We start from the raw sequence: 22,671 nt of genomic DNA, 5'->3' as shown, positions 1-22,671 counted from the left end.
TTTAGATAAAAGGACATTCTCTTGAGGTTATCAGCATTTTGACTTCTTTGGGGAATTAAGCACATTCCTCACTTTTGATAAGGTCCCTAATTTAGGAGAGTTAGAAGAATACCAGACCAACAACATTATTACAACATTAATTCCTAATTTTCATAATGCAATGGAGGTCTTGGCTGAATAAACTTTCACTGTATCCATCTGTCTGTCTCTCTGTCTAGTTTTTGTCTTTATATCCCCAGTGCCTTTCAGATAGTGGCTGCTTAATGTGCTGATTGAATAATACTTTTTTTTAATGAGAATAGTCTATACACTCATTGAAGGAATTCTTGGTTGAGAGTTTTGGTAGGGAACAGGTGGAATTTTGGAAATGATATTCCATAGTATAGTATATCTTTACCTATCACAGTTAATCAAAACTGTTGAATAGAAGAATCCATTGTGCATGTTGTTTATTGACTATAAAAAAGCATTTAATTCAGTAGAACTAAGTATTGATTCAAAGACCCTTCTCTGGCAAGTTTATTATGCAAAATTCCTTTAAAGATACCAGAGATGCTGTGTTCTAGATGATCCTCTGATCATTAACACCAATTCAGGTATAAAATACAGAGGCATTCTCAACAAAGATCATTGTAAAGTAGATCCAAGAGGAAGGCTAGATTGAAGAGAGATTCCCATATAACTGGTGAAATTTTCAAACTGCTTATGTTTGCAGATTGATTACATCAGTCCTGGGAATATTATCAGAGTGCTAGTGTCCAGTACTAGGGATGTGATAGTCTTGCATTTAAAAACACTTTTTTTCTTAAAATTTTTAAATATTCTGAACTTGGCAAACACCAAAACAAAATAGAATGAAACACATTTCCACATGTAGAGAAAGAACCCCAAAAGAGGATTATGTAGAAAACTGAATCTTTATTGGGTACTATTTGTTTAATTAAAAAAAAAATAATACTTTGAGATCGCTCCTTTCAAAGTTGTCCTTTTCTGTGCTATCTTTTGAACTACCTCCTGTACTCTTGTGCATTTAAAAAAATGTTTCAATGACTCTTAGTTTTTCTTTTTTTTTTTATTTGTTATCATCATCACCATTGTCCTTTAGGTTTCTCAACAAAAAACCAAGGTGGGGGAGGAGGAAACCCTTGTAACAACAAATAAGCATAGTCAAGCAAAACAAATCCATGTAGTGTCTATGTCTGAAAATTTTACATCTCTTGTAACACAGGAGGTGAGTAACATGCTTTGTTATAAGTCATCTGGAGATAAAGTTAGTCACTGATTTGATCAGAGTTCTTAAGTCCTTCAAAGTTTTTTCTTTACAGCGTTGTCATTGTATAAATTGTATTTCTGCTTCGTTTCTGCATCATTTCCTGCTTCAGATTCTCTGAAATGATCTCTAATCATTTCTTATGGTGCAGTTATATTTATATACCACAGTTTATTTAACCATTTCCCAATTAATAGACACCCCCGTAGTTTTCTGTTCATTTTTAAAAATCCCTCTTTGGGATTAGAAAGTGTGTTTTGTTTGTGACTGTTCCCTCCCCTGTCTTATTCTCCCTCTTAATCCCACCTCCCATCCCAGCCTTTATCCTTGAGTTTCACGTATTTCTATGCTAAATCTCTGTGTTTAACCTTTTTTTGGTCTAGTTGAGATAAGCTGCACTCCTTACCTCTTTCTCAGTGTTTTATATTTTTCTTATGTACCCTTCATTATGAGAAATAGCAAATCCTACACCATTCTTCCTTTTTATATATTTCCTTTTACCTTCCTTTTCTCTTTCAAAACTTTCAGAGCAGAATCAGTTCACCTCCAGGACTTCTTTTTTTTTATTTAGCTCTTTCACTATCCTTTGAAAAAATTACGGTTTGGAAGGGATATGTTTCTTCTGTTAATATTAGAATGTTAGCCTTTCATTATCATTTAGTCCTTTCCAATTGATCAAATAAATTTACCTTTCTAGGTTTCCCTTGAGTCGTGTTTTTGTACTTGGGGGTGGGGGGATTGGGATTTGTATATGCCTATTATGTGCCAGGCACTGTTTTACAAATATTACTTCTTATACTTTTTTTTTAAACCAACATTACCTCATTTGATCCTCACAACAACCTTATAAGGTAGGTGCTATTATTATCATCCCTGTTTTATTGTTGAGGAAACTGAGGCAAAGAGAAGTTAAATGACTTGCCCAGGATAGACCTGAATTCTAATCTGGCCTTAGATAATTACTAGCTGTGTGATCCTGGGCAAGTAATTTAAACCTATATCTTTTGCACAGTATTATATTACAAGAATTCTTTGTTTATAGTAGAAGTTGTAGCTCTTGTGTGTACTAACTGTTGTTCTTTTGGTACTTGGTATTATATTACAAGATTTCTTTGTTTATAGTAGAAGTTGTAGCTCTTGTGGGTACTAACTGTTGTTCTTTTGGTACTTGGACTCTTTCTTTCAGGCTTCCAGCAGTATTTTTTTTTTTCCTTTGATGTTGAAGCACTAGATTTTGGCCAGGATATTCTTCAAACTTTTTGTCTTCGGGGTTCTTTCAGGACGTCATTGTTGGATTCTTTCTATTTTCAGTTTGACCTCTCTAATAGATCTGGGCAGTTTAAATTTGATTTGTTGAAATATGGTGTTCACGTGCTTTTAAAAAGTCGTATTTTTCAGTAATCTGATGATTCTTAGATTATATCTCCTTGACCTTTTCCTAGGTCAATTGCTTTTGATTCCAGATACTGTATAATTTCTTCCTCCCTCTCCCAATATTTTGATTTTGTTTTAATGTATCCTCCTGTCACATGGAGTCATTAATTTCTTTTTAGTCCATTCTGATTTTCAACTGGTCCATTAATAGGGTAAGTCAACAAGTGTTATTAAACATCAGCCATGCACCAGGCACTGTGCTAAGTGCTGGAGATAAAAAGGCAAAAAGTGAAAACAAACACCAAAAAAACCCGAAGTTTCTGCTCTCAAGTATTATCTGCTAATCTCTCCAGTTTAAGTTCTAGAACTGGGACTTTGTGCCAGGGCCAGATTCTGGCCCCTGCTGTGCTTTTGGGTGCAACGATTGTCCCTCTTTGGTCTCTACCTGAGACACTTGGATTCTTTCGTTGACTTCTGTTTCCTGGGGTTAGAACCCCTTGAAACTTTAAGGTCTAGAAAGCTGGATCTTTAGGGATCTTTAAAGGACATCTCAGGAGAGTGCTAAAGACCTGGGCCTATAATGTCCATTACTGAGCTCTCCTGTGATCTGGACTTCATCATCTCCAGAAATGCATTGGTGTGCAAGATGAAATTAACACTTCCTTAGCACCCCTTGGCCTGTGATTGGAGGAATGGAGGGTGGTCATTGGAGACCTCCCTGAAGGACACCCAGGGTACTTACCTCATCATTCCCTACTTGGCTGCTTTCCTGGATTTCATGATCTCCAGAAACTCATCATTCTGTGAATGAAATCAATTCTGAAACTCCCCTCCTTGGATCATTTACCATTCTGGCTGCAGGACTTCATCATGCCTCCATGTCGAGTAACCTCTCTGCTACCTCTTGCTTTTCAGTTTCTTTTTATGTTGTCTTCCCCTCTTATACATTTTTTTTTTGTACCCTCAGTGGTAGCACAGTGCCTGGCATACAGTAGGTGCTTAATAAATGTTTTCTGATTCTGACTGACCCAGTGGCAGTCTTCAGGCTTATTTGCCTCAGTGTGAATGGTGGCTTTTCAGGCAGTTCCTTTCCTACCACAACTGAGCTCTCAGCCTTGTGAAGTTCTGGGAGAGATGAAGTTACTTACTGTAGTTTTTTATTGGATTTATTGCTTATTATTCAGTCTGGTGTGATTTTGGAGGGAGTGGGTTTGCTATAGTAAGTATGGGTGAACTGAGCTGCTTCACTCTGTTCAGGCAGCCATCTTGGCCAAATTCAGTAGTCTTATTATATTCTACCCTGGTTAGAGCACACTCGTGCTGTGTTCATTTCTGGGCACCACGTTTTAGGAATGACATTGACAAATTGAGGAGTATCCAGAGGATGGTGATCAGAATGGTGAAGAAGCCATGTCATCTGGGGTTGGACCAGTTGAAGAAACTGTGAATTATTTAGCTTGAACAGAAGTGTGTGTGTGGGGTGTGGGGGTAAGGTGGGAGGTGGGGGGTGGAGTGAAGAGGGAGAAGAAGAAATGATTGTTGCTTTCCAAGTTTTTGAGGGTCTGTGTTGTGGAACAGAGATTAGACTTATTCTGCTTGGCCCAAAGAAAGTAGTAATAGGTAAAGGTATTATGGAGGCAGATTTAGATGTGACTGAGGGGAAAAAAAGCAGTAAAGAATTAGACCTAGTCACTAATGGAATGCAATTCCTTGGAGGAGGGAGAATTGGTTTTCCTCTCAGGAAAGGTTTATATGTGAAGGCTGGAAGACTTTTTTTTTCTTTTTTGGCCTTTGTTATAGAAGTAGTTCTTGTTCAGAAATGTGGGTGGACTAGAAGGCCTCTGAATTCCTTTCTAACTCTGAGAGTCTGTGTTTTTATTACTTCTTGGACATGAGAGGTAGACAGAGGAGAGAGAGTCAAAGATAAGTTTTCAGACATGAAAGACGGGATAGAAAACATCAGATATTATGAAGTCAGAAGAAGGAGTGTTGGTGACCTTTGGGAGAAATTTTCAGTAGAATGGTGAGGAAAGAAGCTTGACTGCAAAGGATCAAGGAGAGGGCATGAATAGTGAGGAAATGGAGTAAGTGGGTTTTTTCAAGAAGTTAAGCAATAAAAATTATGGGTGGAAAAGATACATGGGGTAGGAGACCCTCATGGTTAGAAGTGCCAAAGGAAACTTCTCCTCTTGCCTTTTTTAAGGACTAGGAGACCTGATATTAGTATAGATAGCTAAATCATTATATTAAAGGCTTATGTGATAGGCACCATGCTAAAGTGCTAGGAATGCAAACACAAGGGAAAAAGGAGTCCCTCCTCTCAAGGAGCTTTATATTCTAATGGAGGATGACAGCACACAAAAGGGAGCTGGGAAGACCTGAGAGGGAGGAGGGAAGCCAGGAGAGAAGCGAGTGTGGATCGTCAGGGCACTTCTCGAAATAGTGGTCCTGGGGAGCACCAAACGTCAGAGCAGAGGGGTGAGGTGAGGTGTCTCCGGTGTGATGGATCTTTGTGTGTTTGTGGGTGGAGAGGATGGAGCCAGTAGAGGAGGGATCAGAAACAGACTAGATGACTACTCAGAGCTCAGTTCTAGAGGATGTGCGAGAGAGCTAGGATCAAGGACAGGTGCCGAGGGAGTAATCACAATATGGATGGCCAAAGGGAAGGAGTGACTGAAAAGTATCCTTGATGGAGGAGGAGGTCTGAGACTTTCATCTGTCTTTGTGGCCTGAGTGTTTTTTGTGAAGTGGAGCCTTAGCTCAACTGCTTTACATGTGGGGCAAGTGTTCTGTCTTTGTTTTTATCTTTGCCTCCAATACTGTCATGGTGCCTTGCCCTTGGGCACTTATTATTTGAATGGATGAAAATGAGGGGGGTGGTAGAATGAGGTTCAGGGAGGGGTAGAGAAGAAAAGGTTTGGAATACTCTGGGGACTGAGAGATTTAAATAAGGTTGAGTAGAAGGATTGTTAAGCAACTAGTCAAAGCCCAGCTGATTACATTTGTAGTGGGTAAAGTCAACATGACCTTAGTGGCTTTTCTCATTAATACTTAGCAACCCTGGAGCAGGAGTTGAGAAATTTGATGGTGGCACTTACCCAGGTATGAAGAATTGCAGGTCTGCTGTGGCAGAAGGTCAAGAGGGCAGGAATGTTCTGAGGATATTATTAGCTAATGATACATTTAAGTAGCTGTCCTATGGGGTCAAGACTTGCTGATATGATAGGGAGGCAAATGACAGGAGAATGGGTAAGATGGAATGGGAGAATAGGCAATGGACCAAGGAATTTGAACTCATAGTAAAGGCAAAGAGTATTTTAGCATGAATGATAAAGTGGAATAGATGAAGGATCAGAGTTCCTCTAATAGGATGAATGTAAGCTCCCTTACATGCACCATCCCACTTTTGTCTTTGTAACCCCACTACTTGGCACAGTGTCTGGCATATAGTAGATACTTAGGTATTTGATTGCTTGAGTTTGTAGTCTGAGTTCTAGGTTTTGGAGGTGGTGTACAATTCTGAGAAATGAGGTCTCATGTGACCATGTCAGTATATATTGAGGTTGAAAAAGGAGGAAATGATAAGAAGTTGGAGTTGAAGAATTAGAGTGAAAGGTCAGATTATTAGAAGGATTCTCAGCCTGAAGAACATGTCGGGGAATGGGCTATAGAGGAATATAATGAAGCAGGTACTAATATTATTAAAATAGTTGGGAGGGTGATCTGGATGTTGGTAGATAACTAACAAAGATGGGCGGGAGAGGGGTGCATGTGGTATAGACAGATACTGCAAAAATAGGGTCGTTTCTTAAGTGTTGAGAATAAAATGGGCTCTCACGTTAAAGAATTTATCACTAAGCATCCAGTCTACTGATGATGAATAAATGGCTTTATACTTTGGTTAGTCATTGGGCATCAGACACTTGCAGGGAACCAGCTCAGAGCATTTCTAGCTTGGTAAAACTTGCCAGAGGTTCTTATGTTCTACTGGCGTAGCCTTCAAGAACCCAGGATTACCTCCATGGCACAGTGTGACATGGCAGCTGAGTTTTTTGTGGAGTTATATGGATTGTGAAACATTATCAAAGACACTCACGAAGTGCCATTAAGCAACATCTAGCAAATGTACCATTGAAAGAGGAGATGGAAACAGGTTGGTTATGTAGTGAGAGGGATGACCAGACAGCTATCCTGGTACCAGTGGAAAGGTCAAATATTTAGGAAAAGGCCTCCAAGGTGGTGGGAGGGAGGAAGTATAGTGCAGGGGACCTGGGTTCAATTCCTTGCACTCTGCTCCTAGCTGCTTGTATGATCTTGGGCAAATCATTTAACTTCTTGGGTCTCATTTTCCTCATTGGTAAAATGAGGGGCTTGTGCTAGATGGTCTCTAAGTTTCAAATCTCTGTTGATTTATAGGAAGACATGGACAATAATTGCATAGAATGAGAAAGCACAATTTAGGTTGTGATTTGCACCATTTCCTACAATAGGAGTATCTACAACAGTGAGCTTACAATTCCTTGAAGCATTAAGAATAATATCCTTTCTTTAACATTATATTAATGGGGTTTTAAAATTAACATCTAGTTTCTACCTGTTCCTAAATAACTTCTACAAGTTAAGAAATCTGTAAACCAATTCCATGGTACCTCATTGCCTAAATGGGAATGAAGAAAGAGAGAGAAGAATTAGGGTGACAGAAAGTAAGTAAAAATGTATGGCAGGAAACCTTTGTGAGCTGGTGACTGGGAGTGTTACAGTCCTCTCGATAGTATTAGGGAGGTTCACAAGGAGTTTAGTTTTGGACATGTTGCATTTAAGATGTCTGTGAGATAACCAGTTTGAAAAGTCTAATAGGTAGTTGGATATGCAGTCTGGAGGTTAGAACAGATTCTAACTAAATTCTTAGTTCGTTTTGTCATTATGTATTTTCTTAGTTAGTGGAAACTTATATGAATTATGCTAATGGGGGTGAATGAGAACTTTTTTTTTTTTAAACTTTTAAAAGGGAACCTAATACTTGAAAAGGTTGGAGACTGTTGGTAGAATGGATCTGGCTTTTCTTTTTCTTCCTTAATTTCTAGCTCATGGGAGCTTTTGGTGGTGTTAGAAGAGCTAAGAGAACAGACTTGGAGCAATCAGAATTATCTTCTAGGAATGGGATTGAGAATTTAACGTAATTTGATTTAGTGGACCATGAATTGAATAAAACAAGGCCTTTCTTTAAGATTCTTGGTTAGCATAATTTTTACTGGGCTTTTTGTCAAATGAGTTTTTTTCCCCCTTTAAATTCCAGAAACTTCATGATTTTCTTAGTTGTAACTTCAGAAACCACAGATTTGAGTGATCTTTAGACTTTGACCCTTCATCAGACTCCTTTAAACCAAGGAAAAGGATGATGTAATTTACCACTTTATGTAGCTGTGAGAAAAGACACAGAAGATTGTTCTGTGCAGTGTATTTGTATTTCCATCTTTGGCACCTTAAGATTTAAAAAGTCTTAATAATCAGAAAACTAATATTTTCAGGATATGGATGGGAAGAGTAATTATAGTGTTGTCAAGATTTAAATATTCATTGCAAATAGAGAGTGAGAATACTGTGATTATTCAGATGTGCACTCAAGGATCAGTGTATTAATTTAGATATTAAAATCCCCAAACTAATGTAGAATAATAACATTGTTAATGTAATTACAGCCTTCCAGTTCAAAGATATTTATGACTTTAGGGAAGTTTTTAATTTGAAAATTTTTTTACACAGTAAAATATAAGTTTTTGAGGCATTCACTGTCTGGTTTTGTACTTTATATGTCTTCAGCACCTGGCACAGTGTTGAGTTGTGAACCTGATGTTCTGAAATTTTTACTGATGTCAAAGAATCAGGAGCATCATGGTTTTTTAGGCTGCAACTATTGGAAAGATTAATATAATGAAATTATATTTTTGAAACATTTCTAAAGGGAAACATTGGGGAAGGTGCAAGTATTAAGCACCTACAGTGTGTCACTCACTCTGCTCAGTGCTTTACAAATATCTCATTTGATCCTCACAACCATGTGAGGTAGGTGCTGTTATTATCTTCATTTTACAATTTGGGAAACTGAGACAGACGGTGATCAAGTGACTTTCCCAAGATAACACAGCTAGTCTATCTGAGGTCACATTTGAACTCACTTCTTCCTGACTCTAGGCCCAGCACTCTAGCCACTTTCCTACCTACCTACCTTGGGCCGCCTCATCTCTGTACCTCCTGATCAGATGTCTTTACTCCCTGGTTTACTCAGAAATTGAATGTTATCTGCCATGAGTTTCATCTTCTCCACCTAGAACTTTGTACTCAAAACCCCTTTATGGCTTCACATGTCCTCTTCCTTTGCTTTAGTCTTTGAGAAAATGGCAACCCTCCTTTCCCTTTCATGGAGAAATAACTAAAGAGCAGTTCACACTCCACGCCTACGTTGCCTTCCATTTACTTATTAATTTCCTGCACCCTGGTTTTCAGCTGAACCACTGTGGAAAGCTGCTGTCATAGAGGTTACTGGTGATCTTTAAAATTTTTTTATTATGAATTTTAAAATATTAGCAAATATGAATAGATCAATGTAAAAAAAGAGGATTGTATGCACAACTTTGAATTTATGTTATAGGTAATTAAAAATATTCATGGATATATGATCTCATTGATTTGAAAGTTCCCTCTGATGATGTGAATTATAGCTTATTTATGACTGTTCATCCTGTATGACTCTTGTCTGTATTCTGCCAAAAGTTCTTTATAGAGGGTTCATTCAGTGTTCTGGAGGCAATTTTTGGTTTCTTTGGGCATTGTGATGATATCAGTAACAAAACTCCCCTGCTTGTCTGCTTTCCCTTTTGAACTTCTTTCTGTTATTAAGTGCTTAGTATGTCCCAGATACTGCTAAGTGCTGAGAATTCAAATACAAGGAAAAAGAAAGACAGGCCCTAGCTTAAGGAGCTTAAATTCTAAAACTAAAAGGAAGCCAAAAAGTGTGTGTGTGTGTGTGTGTGTGTGTGTGTGTGTGTGTGTGAGAGAGAGAGAGAGAGAGACAGAGAGAGAGAGAGAGAGAGAGAGAGAGAGAGAGAAAGGGGAGGAGGGAGAGAGAGAGGGAGGGAGAGAGAGAGACAGACAGACAGACAGACAGACAGAGAGGTGGTACTTGAGAGTATGTGGTGGAGCTTCCAGAGAGTCATTAGTGGAACTGGGAAAGGAGTGAAGGAGTGAACATGGCTAGCCAGCCATGGTACTTTTTCAAAATGAAGGTTACAAGACAAACTTACTAATAGGAGGAGACGTCAAGAGTAGACCAGGTTCCAGAATGAGAAGGCCACAGGGGTAGGGGCATTTTTCAGGGTGAGAAGGCTACTGAGAAATGATGGAGATATCTGGAGAGTTAGGAGTTGTACTGGGAAAGGAGTGATCATATTTCAAAGAGGCATTGCAGGGTCAGAGTATGAGCAGTTTAATGACTCTGGATATAGTTCCAAATTGCTGTGATCTCTTAACTCATAGATTCGATCACCTTTTCTCAGTCCTTATTTTTCTCCTTTCTCTCCTGGATACTATTGTGGCTTCCATGACACTTTCCTGGTTTTCCTAACTGTGCCACTTATTTTTAATTGCTTTTGTTGCATTGTCATCCATATCATGCCCCAGTTGTGGAGGTCCCTCAAAGTGCGATCCTGGGCCCTTTTCGCTTCTTTCACTACAATCTCCCATGATGATATGCTCTATAAAGATTGCTATATTTATAAGTGTAGCTCCAGTTTCTGTCATGGACTCCAGTTTTCTCAGCTAACTACCTGTTAGACATTTCCACCAGAATGTCATGTTGGCATCTTAAATTCTACATGTCTAAAACTGAATTCATCATATTCATCATTTTCTTCCACTTAAACTCTCCCCTCCTATAAACTTTCCACTTTTTGTTGAGGGAACCTATTTCCAGTTATCCCAGTTTGAAGGGTCTTGAGTCATCCTTGATTTTTTACTCACTTTCATCTCCCATTTCCAATCGTTTGTCAGGTCTTGTGGAGGATTGTTTCTCAGCATCACCTTCCATCCTCTTATTTGCACTTTTATCCTTGACTTTGTGAAATAAGGGAAGGGCATGGATGTCAGAGAAAGGCTCTCATTACCTCTTACCTGGACTATTGTAATGGCTTTCTTATTGGGTTCCCTGTCTTCACATTCTTCCTTCTGTAATCCATCAAATGAGTAGTTGCCAAAACTATCTTCCTAAGGTACAGACAGGTCTGATCTTGTCACTTACTTCACTGCTCAAAAATTATCAGTGGCTCCCTATTGCCTCTAGGATAACATACCAATTCCTTAGCCCCCATAATCTGGCTCCAACTGACCTTTTTTTTTCCCCTCACATGCGTTTCCTTCATGCATTCCCTATTCCAGCCAAACTGTATTATTGTTTCCTATATTTCACATGCCATCTCATTACTGTGCATTAGCTCAAATGTTCCCTTATATATACATTCCCTTTTTATCCATGCTTCTTAGATTCCCTGAGTTACTTCTAGACCATAGTGCCGCTTTGTACATGAAAACTTCCCTCATCTTCTCAGTGCCCTTTCTTTTTCAAACAGCCGTATATTGGTTTACCTTTCTAAATTTTGTATCCTTTTAGTAGATTATAAGCTCTTTGAGTCTAGGGGACTTCCTAGCACCTACCACAGTGCCTTGCAGTTAGGTATTTAAATAAATGAATGAAAAGGCATTTATTAAGCACAAGCTGTGTGCTTAATAAATTTATATTCCCAAGTGCTGGGGATACAAATAAAATATTGAAAATAGTTCCTCTTCTCAAGGAGCTCACATCTCTTGGCCATCCAAATGCCATGCTAATGACCTTGCATTTTAAGGACCACCAGACTTTTCTATCCTCCTTTTGGTTGAACCCTCTTCTTTGTGTTGTCTCCTCATATTAGAATAAGAACTCTTTTAGAGCAGGGAATGTCCTGCTTTTGTATTTTCATCCTTGTACTTGGCGTATTTAGAGCTTAATAAATACCTTTTTATTCATTTCTTAACTACCTATATGCACAGCACTGTGATTGGTAGCTAAGAAAGCCTTATTCTCCAGGCACCTTAAAGATAAGGTGCTTTGAGGAGGGAAGAAGACTAACAACTGAGAGGAGATTAGGGAAGGCTTCCAGGAAGAGGTAGCATCTGATGTTTGTTGAACTGAATTATCTACCTTCAGTTGTAACTGCCACTGTTTGTGTGTGGGATGAGAGTGGGTGGTTTTGGTTGTGGAGGTAGAAAAAGGAGAGTAAGGAGGAATTTAGCTGTTTAGTTTGTAATTAATTGACTACAGTGTCTTTCCTTTCTCTGGCTTTAGCTTGTTCTCCATTTGTTCTGTAAATATTTATTGAATACCTGCTATGTAGAAGGCCAGGTGAGGGAAATAAAGAAGAGTAGGATTCAGTGCCTGGTATCATGGAATTAAAGACTTAGAAATTTCTGATAGGGCCTAGGACTATAGAATAACTATTTTTTAAAAAAATTTTACCTTTTTTTTATTAATTTATTTTGATTTGTTAGCAATCACTTCCATAAGCTTTTGAGTTTTAAATTTTTCTCCCCCTCCTTCCCCTCTCCCTCCCCAAGATGGCATGCAATCTGATATAGGTTATACATATATATTCCTATTAAACATATTTTCACATTCATGTTGTAAGGAAGAATTAGAACCAATAGAAGGAACCACATGAAAGAGGAAACATAACAAAACAGAAGGAAAAAAAAGCAAATAATATGCTTTGATCTGCATTCAAACTCCATAGTCCGTTTTTTGGATGTGGATAGCATTTTCCATCATGAGACATTTGGAGATGTCTTAGATCCTTGCATTGCTGAGAAAGGCTAAGTCTGTCAAAGTCATCGCACAACATGGCTGTTACTGTGTACGATGTTCTCCTGGTTCCTGCTCACTTCTAGAGTAACTATTATTATGAGTAGCTGGTAGGAGGTAAAGCTTGTAAGTTTGAAGGTTTAGTTGAAGTGATTGCTAAATGCAAATGCATTATTACAGTACCCTAATAACACATCAGTATCCTTTATTGTGTAAATAACACCTGCCTTTACAGAGACCTCTGTTTTGGTTTCTTATAACTTGTTTCCTCTTTGAGCTCTCAAAATTTGTAAGGACAGTTTGTATGTTATCCATACTTAATGATTATAATTACTGTACATTCAACTTAAATTTTTTGTTTTCTTTGGTAATAGAGATGTTTGTTGTGTATACTTTCTCCAAAGACAGAGATAAGATACATTTAACACTTACTCCTCTCCACTGCCTAGCCAAGGTCCTTCTACACATTTTAGTTTGGGTCTGTTTATTTGTTTAGTTATTTGGTCACCTAATAAAGCATAGAAATCAGGTTTGTCTCAGCCAGCTGACCAGAGTTTTTAGTTTTGGTGCTGGGCCCTCTTTGTACTTCCCAGCTACCTCTTCTCCATCCCGTCTAATTTTCAGCTATTATACGCATGCCCTTCTCTCCAGAACCTTGGATTCCATTCTTGGCTCCCCTACCCCTGATAGTTGAATTTTCTCCTGATTTTGTAATGGCGCAGGCCTCTGTGCTACTTCCTGGCTGTTGGTAGAGACTGTTTTGCTGTAATCCTAGTGTTCTATAAATAGTTAGTTAATTTTTGTTAATATTTGTATTACCTATAGAAATAACCATTATATAGTTATACCACACTTATAAAAAAAACTTTAGGGGGCAGCCAGGTGGTGCAGTGGATAGAGCTCTGGCCCTGGAGTCAGGAGAACCTGAGTTCAAATCCGGCCTCAGACACATAACACTCAATAGCTGTGTGACCTTGGGCAAGTCACTTAACCCCATTGCCTAGCCAAAAAAAAAGAAAAGTTTAGACCCACAACTTTGTTACTCATTTAGTGATTCCATTCAAGGCTGGAGCTCCCCAGTGGTCTCTTAATTGCCAGATTTGATAGCCTTTTCTCATTCATCATCCTTCTTGACCTCTCTGCAGCATTTTACACTTTGGCCTTTCTCTATAGGGTCATAAACTTAGATCTGGATTACAGACTCAGAGCTAGAAGGGAATACAGAGGTCATCTAGTACAATCTTTTCATTTTATGGATTCAGTTAAATTCAATAACCATTTATTAAGTGCCTTCTATAAGCTAGGCACTGTACTAAACACTAGGGTTAAAAAAAAAAAAGCAAAAGACAATCACTGCCCTCAAGGAGTTTGCAATATAATTGAGGAGGCAGCATGCAAACAGATATATACAAAACAAGCTATATACAGGATACATAGGAAATAGAGGGAAGGCACTAGAATTAAGAGGTGAAGGCTTTTTATAGGAAGTGGGATTTTAGTTGAGACTTAAAGGCAGCCAAGGTGGTCAGTAGTTGGAGTGGAAGAGGGAGCATTCAGGCGTAAGGCCAACCAGAGAGAATGCCCAGAGCCAAGACGTGGTGTTTTGTTTGTGGAGCACCTAGGAGGTTACTGCATTGAAGAGTAAGTGTTGGAGAGTGTGACATAAAAAGACTGGAAAGGTTGGAGGGAACTAGGTTATGAAGGGCTTTAAGTGCCAAATGGAGGTCTTCTGACTCCAGAGGCAGGGCTATTTCTACTGGACGGTGCTGTTTTCTGTTCCTGGATGTTCTTTCTGCTCTGCGTTTTCATGACTGTTTTCTTTTGGTACTCATACTTGTGACTGCTTCTTCTCGGTTTCTTTTGTATGGTTTTCATCTATATCAGCCCTCTACCTGTGACTACTCCCAAAGTTCTCTTCTGGGTGCTCTTCAATTTTCTCCCTAAACTCTCAGTTCGTGATCTCATCAGCTCCATTTTAATTATTATGTCTATGTAGATGATTCTCAGATTTATCTAGTCCTAGTCTATCCTTAGCTCCATTCCTGCATGACCAACTGCTTGTTGGCATTTTGGATTGTAGGAATCTCAGACTCCACATGTCCAAAACAGCTTATTATCTTTTCCTACTAAACCCTCCCTTCCAAAATTTCCTGTTGTTGAAGGCATCCTCTCAGTCTCATAGTTTCACGATCTCAGTGTCATCCTTGATTCTTCTCTATAGATCACCTCACATATCCAATTGCTTTATATGCATATATTTTGCATAGTTGGAGAAGGAAATGGCAAATCACTCTCGTATCTTTGCTAAGAAAACATTGTGTAGGGTCCTGAAGAGTTGGGCATGACTGAATGACTGAACAGTAACAACAGCAACAACAACAACAACAAAAATTTATCTATAGTATCTTTAGTGTACATCCCCTCCTCTCCACTCACACCTCTTCTCTTCTTCACGTCTCATTTGTATTATTGAAGTAGCCTGCTAATTGTTCTCCCTGTCTCAAGTCTTACATCTTTCCCCATTCCAATCCATTCTTCACTCAGTTGCCAAATTAATATTTCTAAGGTATGACCGTATGAGTTCCCTGCTTAATAAACTTCAGTAATTCCCTGTTGCCTTGAGGATCAAATATAAAGTCTTATGTTTGGATTTAAAGCTCTTTGCCACCTGGACTCTTCCTGTCCTTTCAGTCTAATTACATTTTGCTTTCCCCTCCCCCCTCACTCTATGATCCAGCCATACTGGTCTACTGCTCTTTTCACATACCATTCCATTATGTGTTTCAATGCCTTTGTACTGGCTGCCACCATGCCTGGAAAGCTCTCTCTTCCAATCTTTGACTCTTAGAAATCCTGACGTCTCTTAAGACTTAGCTCAAGTACCTCTTCTTCCAGGAGTCTTTTCCTAGACTTTGTCTCCCTCTCCCTACCTCCCTCTCCCATCTTGTCTAAGGTTACCTTATCTTGTATATTCTGATGTTACCTCTTCTATTAGAATGGAAGCTCCTTGAGGGCAGAGATTGACTTTGTTTTTCTTTGTCTGTTTAGCACAGCGTCTGCCAAATGCTTGTTGATTGATTGATTTTGAAACTGGGACAAAATCTTTTTACTTTATGTGGTCTTTAAATTAGAGCAGATGGTAGACTTCTCTTGACTTATTAAATACTTTAGACAGGCCCTAAGATACTAGCAGGATGGTGATATCAATGTGACTTCCCAGGGAGGATTACCATCTTATCAAATGAGATAATATTTGTAAGATGCTTAACAGTACCTGGGCACAGTTGATGCTACATAAATGTGGTGATATCCTAATAGCATTCTTTAACCATTTCCTTTTCCTTTTGCTTCCTTGGTTTGTAGCTGTGATTCAAGTACTGGGAGAAAAAAAATCGAATTTGGATTAAGAGCTACCATGATATAGTGGAAAGAGCACAACATTTTGAGTTAGAAGACATGGATTCTGCCACTTACTTTACTACCTGTGTGATCTTTAGCATGTCATAATCCCTTCTTTGGGCTTCAGACTCCTCATCTGTAAAATGAGATTGTCAGCGTAGATGAGCTACAAGTTTTCTTCTAGTTCTTAATCTTTGAAGTGATTTTTTTGTTTTTGAAAAATCATTAGCTTGACAAATATGAGCACACATGAACGTGGAACAGGGCAGCCAAATAGCACAGTGGGTAGGGCACTGGACTTGGAATCAGGAAGACCTGAGTTCATACCTTTCCTCAGATACTTACTAGATGTATGACCCTGGTTGGACAAGTCACTTAACCTCTGTCTGCCTTAGTTTCCTCATCAGTAAAATGGGGATAATAATAGCACCTGTCTCTTGGGGTGGCTGTGAGGATCAAATGAGATAATTTTTATAAATCAGTTTGCAAACTAGCATTATAAAAATGCTAGCTATTATTACTGCTAGCTACTTTTATTTTCATATACAAAGAATAGAAAAAATTTTATATGAATCTCATATACAGATTTTCTTTTTTTAAGTACATATTTAATTTTTAAGTACATATTAAATTTAACATTGTAGTGCCAATATTTATCTGTGTTCTTTTCAGCTTCCTTCTGTTCTCTTCTGTACATTTTAAAAATATTTCACTTATCCTTTTTTTTGGTTCTTTCTTTTCTGTATCTAAGTCAACTCTCTCTTCTCCCACAACTCAACCTCCATTTTAACAAGTATTGTCAAGCAAAACAAATTCACATATAAGACATACCTGAGAATTACATGTCTCATTTCTGTACCTAAGGCCAGTTATCTTTCTGCCAAGAGGTGAGAAACATGTTTTATCATTAGTCTCTTGGAGAGGTGATCAGTCATTGTATTGATCAGAGTTCTTTGAAAATTATTTCCTTTACAATGTTGTATAGTCATTCTATAAATTATTGTCCTGGTTCTGCTCACTGCACTGTGCATTAGTTCAAACAAGTTTTTCCAAGTTTCTTTGAATCCATTCCATTTGTTATTTCTTATGGCGCAATCATATTCCCTCATATTCATATGCCACAATTTGTTCATTCCCCTATTGATGGGGAATTTTCTACATTAATTTTTTGTACATTAATTTACCTACTATTAGTATCCAGTCATAATGTAGTCTTTATATATATATATGTGTGTGTATAAATGCCTATACACATAGGCAGCATGATATAGTGGAGAGGATACTAGACATAGAGTCAGGAAGACCTTAGTTCAAACTGTACCTCAGACACCTGTGGGCCATGTAACCCGGGGCAAGTTACTTAACCCTTCTGGCCCAAACCCCATGGCCTTTCAGTTGTAATTTTTTGATCCTATGGTTCATTTCTCCTAAGTTAAGTTTAAAGTTGTGGGATATCAATTTTTGCAAGATTTAGGTAATATTGTTATTAATCTCACCTCCTTTGGTCACACTATTTGTATTGATGCCCAGGCTTTATTTATTTATTAGCTGCTACTTATGGGAATATCTTGGGTATCATCAGGGAGTGGTAGTTACTGGCAAGAGGTGGCAATTAGAGATCTGTCTTGTCGTGACCCTGGTCCTCAAGAATATAGACCCTTGTAAAAGGTTCCCCACATTATTTTTAAATTTACATTACTTTAAAAGATTCTTGTGAGTTTCAAGTTTTAGCATTTTTTTAAAAAGATACTTGTTTAGAGGATTAAATCAGAGGTAGCAGATAACCTTTGGAAGAAATGTTTTTATTCGTGTTTTTACCATACAAATTCATACAGTTGCGAAAGAGGAAGAGGGGATGCTGAGAAATGTGAAAATAAGAAGTAAACTCAGAATTTTAGAACTGGAAGGGATGTTAGAAATACTCTAGCCCAATTATGTGGTTTGCTAATTATAGTTATGTTGAATAGGGACTTTCTCCAGGAGTTTTTAATTCTATATTACATAAAATATTTTTGTTGCCCTGTCTGTCCAGTAAGAAGACTGAGAATCTTAAATGCTTTTACAAATGCTTACTTTATTATGTAACTTTTAAAACTCTTGTTTTATAGTTGACAGTATCACTATTTTAATTTTATGTGTAACAAAATATACAATGAACTAAGTCTTTTGGGAGAAATTCTTTAAAGTATTATACCGTTATGTAGAATGCATGAATTATATAATCCAAAATGTTTCTTTCTAGGCATATGGATCAGGCTGTGATATTGTTATTTTGGCCAATGACTTTGAATGTGTGCAGATCATCCCTGGTGCTAAACATGGAAACATCCAAGTCAGCTGTGTGGAGTGCTCTAACCAGCATGGAAGAGTAAGGAATTTAGTAACTTTGTTTTTAAAAAACAAAACAAAACTCCAGACAACCTCAGCAAATTGTAAAAGATAATCTACTGTTGAAAATGTTTCAGGAACTATAGAAGAACTAAACCTTTATTCTGTGAGTGGAGATAAACTGCTAAGTGCTGCTAAGCTACTGGTAGACTAATTTTGAAAGAAATTCAGAGGGCTTCTGGTCCTTTTCTTCTGGATGGGACTTGAAATCATGCCATCTTTTTTTCCATGTCATTTTTATAGCCTCTTTCAGATCTAAAACGTCTCATGATTTGTGCTCTGTCTTTCCATTTTTTTTCCCCTTTTCTAATTTCTCCCCAGTCCTCCAAAGAAGCCCTCAACCAAAACTCCAGTATCAATGCCATGCAGATCCAGGGAACCCAACGAAACTTCAGTTTCTAAACCCCTGAAAAACTGCTAACACATTAAAAAAAATCACAGTATAATTAACTAAGAATATTTTATAACATTGTATCTATAACAGAAGGGACTGGTCTGGAATGGATTAATACATTCATTTGCATCTTAGACCCAAATTTGATTTTTATAAATTCAGTATATATTAAACATTGATTTAATGAAAAAAAATTCAGGGACAGACAAGATTACATTTTAATGAGTTTGATGAAATAACTATTAGATGGCCCTTCTGGACCGTTAAAATAGGATTTTTACCTGCAGTAAATAATGTTGAAACATTCAGTTTTTAAAAAACTGCTTATTATCACATAATGACTAAAAATTTTATTAAATTTTGAGTCTATTGAAATCATTGTGACTGATCAACCTCTTAAAAACTGGAAATGCCCAATGAGAAATTATGTATTCATAATTCAGAATCTACAGAATTGAAAACTGCCCTAATATTTTAGCATATAACTGTAATTATCATTCAATGTTCTTTGATGACTCTTTTGTTCTTTTGATCTAGCTTGTTCTCTTTGTATTTTATTAGCCCGTTGCAGGGAAGTATGAAGGGTTTCAGATTTCTCTCATTCATTTTGCAGTGTTTTACATTTTGCATGTAAGTAGGGTTGCCTTGGAGACTCCTAGAAAAAAACAGTTTTTTGTATGACATTCAACAAAGAGGAATTTCAGTAGATTTTTTATGGGCCATGTGTCTAAAGTGATACCAATATTGACAAATAACTTGGCAATACAGTTTTTTTTGATACATAGTCACCTTTATTAAAATATACTGACATGTACCCTTAGTGCTCCCTCAAACAAAACAAAAACAACCAAAAAACCCAAGCAAAATCATGAAATTTGAACAGTTTGTCTCCTTTTTTGCATTTTGCTCTCAGTGACAGCTACTCATACTTTTCCACTTTAAAAAAAGAAATTGTATACTCAGTTTCCTCTTGTGTAAGTCTTCTACCTTTGTTAATTGACTATTTATACTTTGAAATTCATCCATATTAAGGTGTTATTTAAATAGTTTTTATATTTTAAACTCCCATGTGGAAAAAATCCTAACTCAGATCCTTACTAGCTATGACCCCTGGATAAGTCACTCATCTTTAAACCTCAGTTTCCTCATCTTTAAACCTCAGTTTCCTCATCTGTAAAATGGGGGACTGGACATGATGTCCTTCTGAATGCCAGCTCTAAATTTATGCTTCAATGAAGGGGAAATCTTTTTTCTACATTAAAATACTTTCATTATTCAGTAAGCAAGAGAAGCTTTTTTTTTTTTTAAGGGGAACTGAAATTACTTTGAGTCTTTTCAGGTGGCCTTGAAAGTATACCTGACTCCTAACCATCTGTCTGCTCTGAGAATAAACCAAAAACTGTCACTCTGGGAGCTGCTGGTTACAGAGGAACTTGCCTGTTCTTCATCTACCTCCTCTTACCTCAATCTAATTCCTTTCCTTCCTTTGTCTCCATTCTCTCTGCTTATTCAAAGACTCCCAGATAAATATTTTTTATTTTTGGTGTACCTTTGCTGTACCTTATTTTTAGTGAACCATTGACGATTTATGTGATAACCCATAATTATACTTCCTATGTTATAATGGTTCCTAATAAAGTAGTGTTTCAAAAATACATACTACAGAATGAAGTATAGAATTTAGTGTAGAATAAAGATATTACTGTATTTAGGATTTGGAAAATGGAACTATTTCTGTAGACGAGAATAGTATTCTCTGGGAATAAGTAAGTTGTGAATTCAGGATGGAAAATCCTGCTTTGTTCTTCCCATTACAGAAGGAAATTTGGGGTGTTGTAAGAAATGGTCTGATATAACTTTTTTGGGCATTAATATAGTTTTATGATTACATACAGTTAGCTTATATGTCCATCTAGAAGATACTTTTATTGCTTTTAAAAATTAAATATTAATTTTTTCTTTTCAGATTGCAGCTTCATATGGAAATGCTGTTTGCATTTTTGAACCCTTGGGTATCAATTCTCACAAGAGAAATTGTGTAAGTAATTAATGCAGCATAAATCCTTGGTTTTTTTAAGTTATCTGAACTTTAGTCAACTTCCTGGAGAAGTTGCTTGATTCTTGATAACTGGGGGGTCTTATAAACAGCCAAATTAAGGGGATTTTAGTTTCAGAAGTGAAAGAAGTTATAATGGTATACATAGGAAATAATGATTACTCTCTTCTAATACCGTCATTTGAAAAGGGGATGAGTCTTCTTTGTAGTTCTGGAGGGCAGAATGAAGATCAGTGGGAGGCAGATTTTGGCTCAGTATAAAGTAATAGTTAGAACTTAATATGTGATAATTAGAACTGTCCCAAAATAGAATAGGGTACCTTGTGAAGTAGTAAAGTGTTTAAGTGTAGACCAACTGCCCACATTCTGGATGAGTTGTGATCTGTACCAGTGTAGGAACTATCCCCACCAATGAAGTCACAGGCCCTTGACATAAAATATAGTACTAAGGGTTATATTCCTTATTTTTCTCTATTTTGAGTCATTTTGAACAGTTTCATTCATTTTCCCTTCCTTTCCTCTCAAATTTTGGAGAGTTCGAGTTTGAGCTACCAGCAGGTAGTTAAGATATCTAGCAGATAAGTGGAGATGTCGTATTGGCATTCAGTAGAAAGATGTGGGCTGGATATATAGATTTGGAAGTTGATTTTGGAGAGCTACAAATGAACCCATGAGAATAAATGAGATCTAGGAATGAAGTTTGTTAAGAACGGAAGCAGATTTCTCTTGGAGGAGGTGTGGACATAATGTTGCACGTGTTATTAGATACAGATGTTTCGTTGGTTAGTTTTGCTAACCTTTTCTGTGTTATAAGGGAGCATTCAATTCCAGGGTAGAGTGTTATATCTGGAAATGGCGACAATATTTTTTAAAAGGCATTAAAATAACTTATTTTTGAAAAGAATGAACACCAGCCAAAACCCAGCATGTGATAATTCTCCCCTTCTTCCATTATTGTTCCCTACTTACAGCTTTGAAAGTGAAAATATCAAAGAGAAAACAAACAACTTATTCAAGTAAATATGTTACAGTAGTAATGCTAAAATTATTACTCTTGTGGTTTCTTTTCAAGTCCAATTTCCATTTAGGTCTTGGATCTAGAGGCCTGTGTTCGTTTCTCTTGTAGCAGACATATATAAAGTAAAGCAATTGAGAGTTCAAAATGTTATTTAAAAGCTAAACAACCTGCCTTAACATGATATTTTAAATTTATTGTTTTGTAAAATAGTAGTAAAAATGTAAACATGAAGCATTTCTATTTATGGAGCTGAAGTTAGAGAGTAAGGAAGCCTTATAAAATTACAATGATTTCTGTTCTAGTTTTCTTGTACCTTATTCCCAAGCGGGGAGGAAGTGCTAATGCAGTGACAGTTATTCTATTTGCTTGACTTTTAGGATTTACGTAATTTTTTTTTCATTTTGTATTCTAGCAAGTCAAGTGCCAGTGGCTTAAAACTGGACAGTTTTTTCTGAGTTCTGTGACTTACAACTTAGCATGGGATCCCCAAGGTAATTAGAAATGAGAAAATATCTACAGTTTGTTTCAGTTCGTAGTCACGTATTGCTTTAACTGTGTGGTTATTTGGTTGAAATGAATAGTTAATAATGTAAGTAATGAATATTATCACAGAATCTAGTTTTTTCAGGGGGGACAGTAAACAAATAATTATGCTTTCTAATCCTGTATGCATTTCTTTACATAATTGTTTGTGATGGGTGCTAGTCATTATGAAATGTATACTCCAGAAAAGAATGATAAATATTAGATAAGTATTTCCCCAGGTGACTTCAAATTATATTATTGTTAATGTATTCTCTATGAGACAGAATTAAAAATATTGTACAAAATGGGAAGAAAATTCCCCTCCTTTTGTTTTCACATATATTCCAGGAAATTAGCA

The 22,671-nt window shown here is 37.1% G+C and overlaps 1 protein-coding gene across 2 annotated transcripts in view; it reads left to right on the top strand.

Moving 5' to 3' along the window:
• Positions 1–22,671, top strand: part of DMXL2 (Dmx like 2) — a 152,085-nt gene that overhangs the window by 14,628 nt on the left and 114,786 nt on the right. For both annotated transcript variants that reach the window (XM_027840803.1, XM_027840802.1), the window contains exons 2-4: positions 18,175–18,300; positions 20,681–20,752; positions 22,201–22,279. In XM_027840803.1, coding sequence (XP_027696604.1) covers positions 18,175–18,300; positions 20,681–20,752; positions 22,201–22,279 — 277 coding nt within the window. The remainder of the gene's footprint in view (positions 1–18,174; positions 18,301–20,680; positions 20,753–22,200; positions 22,280–22,671) is intronic.

The sequence above is a fragment of the Vombatus ursinus genome, unplaced genomic scaffold (assembly GCF_900497805.2).
Source record: "Vombatus ursinus unplaced genomic scaffold, bare-nosed wombat genome assembly UNPS02014848.1, whole genome shotgun sequence".
NCBI lineage: Eukaryota > Metazoa > Chordata > Mammalia > Diprotodontia > Vombatidae > Vombatus > Vombatus ursinus.
This window is presented reverse-complemented; position numbering and strand designations above follow the sequence as displayed.